General features: G+C 39.5%; 1 protein-coding gene across 1 annotated transcript in view; it reads right to left on the reverse strand.

The window, feature by feature from the left end:
* LOC309554830 (uncharacterized protein) overlaps window positions 1–5,656 on the reverse strand; it is a 69,101-nt gene extending 63,445 nt beyond the window's left edge. The window contains exons 1-2 of the mRNA XM_082256548.1: window positions 5,493–5,656; window positions 5,281–5,409 (exon numbers count right to left, since the gene is read on the reverse strand). Of these exons, the coding sequence (XP_082112674.1) occupies window positions 5,281–5,409; window positions 5,493–5,529 (166 nt within the window). The 5' untranslated portion in view covers window positions 5,530–5,656. The remainder of the gene's footprint in view (window positions 1–5,280; window positions 5,410–5,492) is intronic.
* Window positions 5,657–9,565: the final 3,909 nt, after the last annotated feature.

The raw sequence follows: 9,565 nt of genomic DNA on the forward strand, positions 1-9,565 counted from the left end.
ATGCCCTTTTTACCCACAAACAGAGCTTTCTTTTGGTGGTATTTGGTTACCTGTGCAATTTTTATTTTGTGCGCTATAAACAAAAAAAGAGCGACAATTTTGAAAAAATAACAATATTTTTCACATTTTTTATATGAAATTCTCAAAAAAAATTTAAAAATCTAAATTTTTTAACATTTTAGGCCAATTTGTTTTCTGCTACATATTTTTGGTAAAAAAAAAATCGCAATATGCGTATTTTGATTGGTTTGCGCAAAAGTTATTGCTTTTACTAACTATGGGAAAGATTTATGTCATTTTTATTGTTTTTTTTTTTTACTAGTAATGGCGGCGATCTGCGATTTTTTTTTGCGGGACTGCGACATTTGCGGCGGAAAGATCGGACCCCTAACTGACATTTTAGACACTTTTGGGGGTACCAGTGACATTACTACAGTAATCATTGCTAAAAAATATGCACTTTTACAGTAAAAATGACACTGACAGGGAAGGGGTTAACTGTACTGGCAATCAAGGGGTTAAATGTGTCCCTAGAGGCGTGATTCTAACTGTCAAGGGGCGTGGCTTGTGAAGTAATCACAGAGAAATGCGTTCCTATATAGCAGGATCACATAGCCTCTGTGATCACTTCAGGGAGAATGACAGACGGCTGTCTTTACATCAGCCATCTGTCTTTCTCTCTCTGCTGTGGGAGATTGTGAGTGGCCAGCGGCCATCGGAGCCGCCGGTCACACGCGCTGGCTTCCCAGGTAACGAGCGGGGGCGGGAGCGCGCCGCTGGTGGCGCACGCTGGCCCCCTACAGTCTCCTGAGCAAGCGACGTAGGGCTATGTCGCTTTGCCCAGCAGCGGCAGAGTCCCGCAGTAAATGTACGGTGGGCGGGGCGCAGTCGGTTAAAATTATAGACTGTTCATTTCTTTTTCAGTGGGCAAACGTACAAAATCAGCATGTGTCAGCGTATGTTTTTTAGCACTGTATTAAGTTGCCCACAATCTGAACACTCAACTCTATAGACCAGTCCACTCCATCAGCACTCAGAGAACCACTGTAATCTATCAGTAAACTATAGATTGCTTCACTCTATCATCAGCACTCTATGGATAACTGTGGTCTCTTGGCACTTTATGGACAACCTTGGTCCATTGGGATTCTATAGACCACTCTACTCTATCAGCACTCTATAGACCACTACACATTTAGAACTCCCTGCAACTGCCAACAATCCATACATTTACTGAGGAAATTCAAGATAATCTTGTACATCTAAACTTCTACACATGAGCAATGTGAAATATGTTCCATTTTATCAGCTTAGGGTCATAACAGAAGAAAATACATTGTAAAATGTTGTCTTTTTTGGTAGAAAATACCAATTGTTTAAGCCGAAATAGAAATAAAACACCATTTTGGACATTTGCAACATAAGAATAAATTATCACTAATGATGTGTGACCCATGTAAGGCTGCTGCCTTCACTAAAACTGTTAGTTTCATTACTCCCATAAACTACAAAAAATACCTTCTTACTGGCCCTTTTAAGCCTTCTGTCCATATTTGGAAGGCTAGTCAGTGCATTATGGTTTAAAAAAATTCTCCCGCACAAAAATTCGCCTGGACAGTGTACCTGGAACCTGCAAGATTCGAGTCATGGTGGTGGTGAATCCAAATCTCATACCTATTTATTATTGACAATAAACCTTAAAAAATCTTGTTTGCTTATATTATTTTTTAATTTTATTTATCTCGTTGTGGTGTTGAAGTTTTTGGCTACATCCAGTATTGCTTCAGTGGCATTTTAGTTTTAAAGAAAAACACTACCCAAGGATCTATTTAAATGTATCTTGTAATAATAAATTATTGTAAGGGACAACAAGCTAGCTTATAATTGGCCTCATTTATGTTAAAGCTAACTGATGAGCTGTGTGAAGGATTTGAAATGTTCAAAATGCTCAAAAACCAAATGCATGGGTCCTTCATTATCTTTGCGCAGGGTTTCCATAGAAGAAAAATCTATTGAGTGGGCTGGAAAGCCAAAAAGTGTGAAAGCCTGAAATGTATGTGCCAAACGAGGCCCAGATGTTTTCTAAGGAAATAAGAGAATATTATTTATTATTTCCCTAGTTTCGGTTACCTAGAATTTGACCACTTCTTGAACTCTTTGTCATTAACCGGTTGCCGACCGCCGGAAGTACATATACTGCGGCGGTCAGCCCCAGCCAAGCAAAGTGACGTACCGGTACGTCACTAGCCTGTCACTTGCTTGTGAGCCAATAGCGGGCGAGCGAGCACCCGCGGAGGCACGCGTCCGCCCCGGCTCGTTCCCTGGGAAGTCCGTGCGTGTGACATCGGGTCCGCCGGTCACTCGCAATCGTCCGCCGTGAAGGGAGAAAGGCAGGCGGCTGATGTAAACAAACCGCCTGTCATTCTCCCCTGTGTAGGAATGGTGATCATACGGTTCTACTATGTAGGACCGTTGATCACTGTTCCTACACCAGTAGCCATGTCCAATCACAGTAAGAAGCACGCCCCTAGGGACACACTTAACCCCTCCTTCCCCAATAAAGTTAACCCCTTCCCTCCCAGTGTCATTTTGCAGTAACAATGCATATGTATAGCACTGATTACTGTAGTAATATCACTGGTAACCCCAAAAGTGTCAAAAATGTCAGTCAAGGGTCCGATCTGTCCGCCGCAATGTCGCAGTACTGCAAAAAAAACGCAGATCGCCGCCATTACACGTTAAAAAAAAACACCAAAAATGACAGAAATCTTTCCCTTAGTTAGTAAACGCAATAGCTTTTGCGCAAACCAATCAAAATACGCTTTTTGCGATTTTTTTTACCAAACATATGTAGCAGAAAACAAATTGGCCAAAAATGTTAAAAAATTTAGATTTTTTACATTTTTTGGGGGGGGAATTTCATATAAAAAATGTGAAAAATATTGTTATTTTTGCAAAATTGACGCTGTTTTTTTGTTTATAGCGCAAAAAGTAAAAATCGCACAGGTGATCAAATACCACCAAAAGAAAGCTCTATTTGTGGGGAAAAAAAGGACATCAAATTCATTTAGGTACAGCATCGCATGACCGCGCAATTGTCCGTTAAAGTCACGCAGTGCCGAATCGCAAAAAAGGCCCTGGTCAGGAAGGGGGTAAAATCTTCGGGGGCTTAAGTGGTTAAAACCCTAAAGTGAAATGAGCAAAACCGTGAAAAGGCCTCAAAGGGGAATTGCATTTAGTCCATTAATACTTGCTATCTTACTGAATCCATACTTATTACAAGGGTTTGATGATCACTGAGCCTTAGGATCTAAAGTATGTGGCAAAATTTAAATGGGAACCATATTACATTTGTGAGCTGCATGCTACATAAAGCACAACTTTATTTCCTTTTATGCAGTTTTATTATTATTATCAGGGATCCCCAAACTACGGCCCTCCAGCTGTTGCGGAACTACACACCCCATGAGGCATTTTAAAACTCTGACATTCACAGACATGACTAGGCATGATGGGAATTGTAGTTCCTGAACAACTAGAGGGCCATAGTGTGAAGACCCCTGCCTTATATCTAATTAAAATAATATTAGTACCTTAAGCATTTAGCTATTTAATTGCTTTTGATCTAAAACTTTCCTATCCAGCCATAAGCCTCGGTTCAGACTAGTGCAGCTGCGATTTGATCCAATTTTCAGCGCAATTTTGTCGTCCACTTTTTGTGCATTTTTTACATGTTTTGTGTGTTTTTTCATGCAAATGTTATTTTTGTAGGAGAATAAGACTATACAAAACTCAAAAACACATTTTGGATTTCTATTGAAGTCTGTGGGGCACAAAATCGAGATGCACCAAAGTAGCAATAGCAATGGGCACCATTGAAAGTAATGTGATTCTTATTGTTATGTGATTCTGTGCGACCCAAGTCTAATCTAAAATTGCACAAGTGTGAGCCAGGCCTGAAGGTTTTCATAGAAATATTGTTTCCAGGTGATGTACTTGCTACCATATTTTAGGTTTTATTAAAAAAAAATGTAATTTGGCTTCATTGTCTTTAACAGTACACCTTCCCAGTCTACAGCACTTGGTATATTTATTACACAGTGAATGTGACCTTCATCAATCATGTACTGCAGGTGGATCAATCACTGTTGTTTAAAGAAAATGCACCAAGGAGATTTACCTAAAGTGAATATTTGGTGAATGTCACATTCTTTGCATTACTAAATATAACCCTTTTTCTCTGAAGACATGTATTAAATAATTATGACTGTTCCTGGAAAGAAGGGACATGTGGCCACATTTCCCAAAGGTAACATATTTTGTGCTAAATCCACATTGATATATTTTTTGGACTAAGGCCTCATTCACATGGGCGTACTTATGTGTACACCCAATACGAGGGTTGTGTTTGCCTACATGGGACGCACAGGTGTTCCATGCATTTGTGCATCCGTGTGCAGGTAGTCCCATTCATGTTTATTGAGACACAAATGCAGGTGTTTGTGGGTGCGTGTCTCCGAACTCTGTGTTCTAAGACACGCACCCACATACACCTGCACTGACATGGAAGTCAAATTGGGAGCAGCGGCTGTGTCCATGCAGCTGCTGCATCCCAATAGACATGAATGGGGCTGCCTAAACGTGGATGCATGGAACCTCTGTGCATCTTGTGAAGGCAAACCCAGCCCTTACACGGGCATTTATCACAAGATTAGAGAGAATAAAAATGATAGAATTTTCCTAATATTTTGTTCTTAGAAACAGAAATGTAGCAAGATAAAAGGGTAATGGGCCATACACACTATAAGATTTTCTGAAGACTTTTTCCTTACCAAAACCATATAATATGAGGTCAAACCTAAACACTTTCAATTTGTATGCAATCCGGCAGGCCCTTGTACTACATAGAAAAGGTAAATCTGAAGGAAATCTAACCACAAAAGTTGGATAGTGTGTATCCAGCTTAAGCCTCTGCCCTGTTTGGCAACCAGATATTTACAGTTAAAAATGGCAAATAAACCAACAGATGCAATCAACCTGTAACTGCCACTTCTGTGTATATGTAACTGCCACTTCTGTGTACATAGACTCATGCCAGCAATTGCTATCAGCCAGTTAAAGTAGGACTAATATACCTACTCCTGTTTAAAAAACCGCAGACGGACAAGAACATTGCAATAGTTAGTGAATACCAGTATAAAAGGATGAAGCACGTAAATTTGTCTAAATATTAATTGTAAATGTATATAAAGGATTAATAATAATAACAATATTAATTACATTTTAGTTGCAGATCTTCTTTCTTGCATGTGTTGCCAATCTTCTTCTGTCGTGTTGGCACAGGTACGGTCTTGGTAATGTCGCTCACATTCTCATAATCATCCTCATCGTCATCCACTAAGCTGCATGCTGAGGATGAACAGACATTGACTGCATTACTGCTCTTAATGATATTACCTGAAGAAGTTTTCCAACCAAGTAATCCATATTACCTTTCTTCATTTTTCCTATTGAGTAAATGTTCTGCATTCTGTAAAGGATGTTCTGACCACACTACAAGCATTAATTCAACACACTATTAGCACCCTATGTTCATTTTCAGAAGTGCAGCTACCTATTATCAGAGATCTACAGTCCTGTCAATGCTACACATAGCACTCTAGTGCTATAACCATCCAATTGACTTGTACAAATTACTAACACCGTATATACTTTTACAGAAGTGCGAGTACCTATGTATTATTGCTCTACAATCCTCTACATGCTACACTTAGCACTGTATGCCTATGAGCATGTTACTGACCTGTGCAGATAACCAGTACTTTAAATTATTGTCTATGCTGACAAAATTTAATTTATCCCTTTACTCTACGGTACACTACATGTGGTCAGAAAATATTCCAGTTCACACTGCCAACACTGTACCAAGCTGTCCACAGCCTAAGTACTCTATAGGAGTGTCTATAATGTAAGCATTCTGCATACCTTTCCACACTAGCAGAGCTAAAGGCCAGTTCACAATAGCAACATCCTCTATGCCCTTCCAAATGATCAACACTCTATAGACTACTCAATTTTATCATCACTCTGTACACCACTCTATCAAAATTCTTTAGACTACCTAACTGATACTCTAAATGAATCAAGTCTTAGTACTCTAATAACTACTCAACTCTATCAGCATTCTATAGACCACCCTATTCTTTAGACCACTCTATTCTATCAGCACTTTGTAGTCCCACATAATCAGGGATTCTGCATATTCAATATTCCAGTCCACACTATTAGTATTCTATAGACTATTCAACTCTATCAGCACTCTAAAGACTATTCGACTCTACCATTTATAAACTAATCAATTCTTAGCACTCTGAAGGGTAACTAAACTCTATCAGCACTTCGTAGACCACTCCACTCAATCAGCACCCATAGACCATCATACTCTATAGACCACTCTATTATATCAGTACTTTGTAGTCCCACAGGATCAGGGATTCTGTGTGTTCAATGTATTAATCCACACAATGAGCACTCTCTAGACTTCTCAACTCTATCAGCACTAGTCAGCTCTACCAACACTCTAAAAACTAACCAACGCCTAGCACTCTATAGACTACTCAACATTATCAGCACTCAAAAGATTACCCAACTCTATCAGCATTCTGTAGACCACTCCACTCAATCAAGACTCTATAGATTACCCAACTCTATGGATCACTCTATTTTACCCCAGCTCACAAGTTCCAGGGATTCTGCACACTTAATATTTCAGTCCACGCTATCAGCATTCTATCTATACATGTTTAGCATCCACGGAGTTCCCAGCACCAGAGAACGCTCTAGAGTCTTGTGTGCATGTTCTTTATAGACTTCTCCATTCTGTAGGTATTCTGTGGACCCACCCACACTGTTTGCACTCTTCTTCGATATTAGCTTGATTTCACACTTACATATTAAATGTCACCCACCAAACGTTCTTCTGTCTTCCCACAGAGTTTAACGAAGCAGATCTAAACACACCCATCCAGAAGGTCCCCAGGGATGGTTATTTAGAGCATCCGTCCAACACCCATAAAGTCACAACCTACCTCAGTTTGCCTTCCTCTTCTGTCTTTCTCTTCTTGTTTCTGAAATATTTTCTTCTTTTAAACCGCCATTTATCAGCAAAGAAGTCAAGTGAAATAACTGTCAGGAACGGTTAACTGTTAACAGCAGAAAAAAAAAAAACATTAAATTTACAGTTTATTTGTCACACTTACAAACTTACAATTTTTTTCTCCATTAGTTCAATTAGAACTGAGGTGAAGGCAGAGATTCATGACTGTAACCAAATGTATGTATATTTATATGATATAAAACAGTGTTCCATACCTTCTGTCATGGACAAGTGTACTAAGGGTACAAGGATGGGGGAGGCCATCATTGTACATCCTTGGAAACTGACCAATAAACAATAAAAACATTGCAATAAATCTAACTTATACATGGGTTATGGCTCACTCTATGTCTAAAGCAGCATTCCACTGGATTATATATGTTTTTATATGTTCTTTGAATGCAGGGCTGTAATTTTCATAAGACGTTCATTGACAGTTTTTTTTGTAATTTGTGCTTTGCCTGGCCATGGCTCCATGCATCCATCTTATCTTTTTCTGCAAGCTTTTCATTGGTGGACTTCTCTGTGGAACCTGGAAGTCAAAGTAGTAGGCATCGCTACTACAATGATCTTCACTAACTCCTGGGCCCTATGCTGAGCAGCTGCCCTGTTGCTTAGTGCCATTCATGGAACACTTTGCATTCTGATTGGACAAGGTGGAGAGGTGAGATAGTAATGTCACAATCTCCACCTTGTCCAATCAGAGAGGACTTTGCATCCATTGCAAAATGCAAACCCTTCTCCAGATGGCGTCCATGCTGAGCAAGTGACCTCCTGTGTTCTCTAAGCATCAGGGCAGCCACGCAGTATGGTACCTGGAAGCTAGCAGCAATCGCTTTACTATTGGTGCCTAGTAGGAACAAATCACCAGAGTTGATTAACCTTTTAAATACAGAAGGCCATAAAGCACTGAATTCTTTTATTTGAGATCCATAGGCAATCCGACAATTTTTCTTCCTCCTTTTGTCACGTAACATCATCAGGGGCGACCTGATAAAGTCAAAGCTTCACAGAAAATTTCTCTTTTCATTCTGCTTATCCCAATACTTGGCTAAAAGATTCGATTGGCCAGGTAGGTGGCTTCAAATGTGTGTATCACTAACAGACAGTCTTAAAGCTAGTCCTTTTGGAGTATGTCAGGGATATAGTAGCAGCTGCCATAGGTGGGTAAATCTGTGGTTTATTTTTTTTATTGTTCCTTTAATAAACTGGCATTTAGCAAATGGCTTCTGAATCTCAAATGTAAGTGTTTTATGTTTTTATAACCGTCTGTAAATAAAATATCAATCAGCTCTGGGTTGCTCTGATGGTCAGGTAGTGGTGGTTTTCTGCACTAGGTGGATGCACATCTGATAACCACATAATAAACACAGGAGACTGTCAAATTCTTTTGTGGTTTATGCATTAAGGGCTCGCCAGGTATAATGCAGGAATGCCTGCAAAATCACGCATTTTCCCACACTGCACAAAAACACGCTGCCCTATTGCAGACGCGCGCTGGGGCCAAATAATTCTTAATTACACCACCATGCATCTACTAAATGCGTGTGTGTTTGCGCCCACCAAAATGCATGGTACCACATGTTTAAGTGTGGAAACCATTAGAAATCTTGCTTGGATCTCTTTTGCACATTTCTCGCACATATGGTAGCCCGCTGAATGTAATGCACTGCCCTAAAATGAAACACGCGGGATCTCAGCTACTGGTGTGAACAACCCTTCAGATCATATTAACCACTTCTGGACCTGAAGGATTTGCCCCCTTAATGGCCAGGCCATTTTTTGCGATTCAGCACTGCGTTACTTTAACTGAAAACTGCGCGGTCGTGAGACGCTGTACCCAAATAAAATTGATGTCTTTTTTTCCAAAACACAGGGCTTTCTTTTGGTAGTATTTGATCACCCCTGCGGTTCTTTGATTATGCGCTATAAACAAAAAAAAAACACGAAAATTTTGCAAAAAAAAAAAGCAGTATTTTTCACTTTCTGCTATATAACATTACCCAATAAAAAAAGTTAAAAATCTAATTTTTTCATCATTTTTGGCCATATTGTATTTTGCCACATATTTTTGGTAAAAAAAAAAATCCCAATAAGTGTATTTTGATTGGTTTGCGCAAAAGTTATCGCGTCTACAAACTAGGGGATAGATTTATGTCATTTTTATTTATTTATTTATTTTTTTACTAGTTATTGCGACAATCTGAGTTTTTCTCTCTTTTGAGAGCCTCTAAGTGAGTTTTATGCAGAGAGAATTTGTGAGCCTTTTCAAGATCAGCAACCTGTTGCAAAGTTGTTGACCATGTTCTCTCTTTTTTCTCGCCCCAAGTTCAATCAACCTACCCCTCATTATGGCCTTGTGAGCCTCCTACAGTAGGGGTGGAACAGTTTCTGGAGATGCATTCTCTG

Source organism: Pelophylax lessonae (assembly GCF_965119305.1).
Source record: "Pelophylax lessonae genome assembly, chromosome: 4".
Classification (NCBI taxonomy): Eukaryota; Metazoa; Chordata; class Amphibia; order Anura; family Ranidae; genus Pelophylax; species Pelophylax lessonae.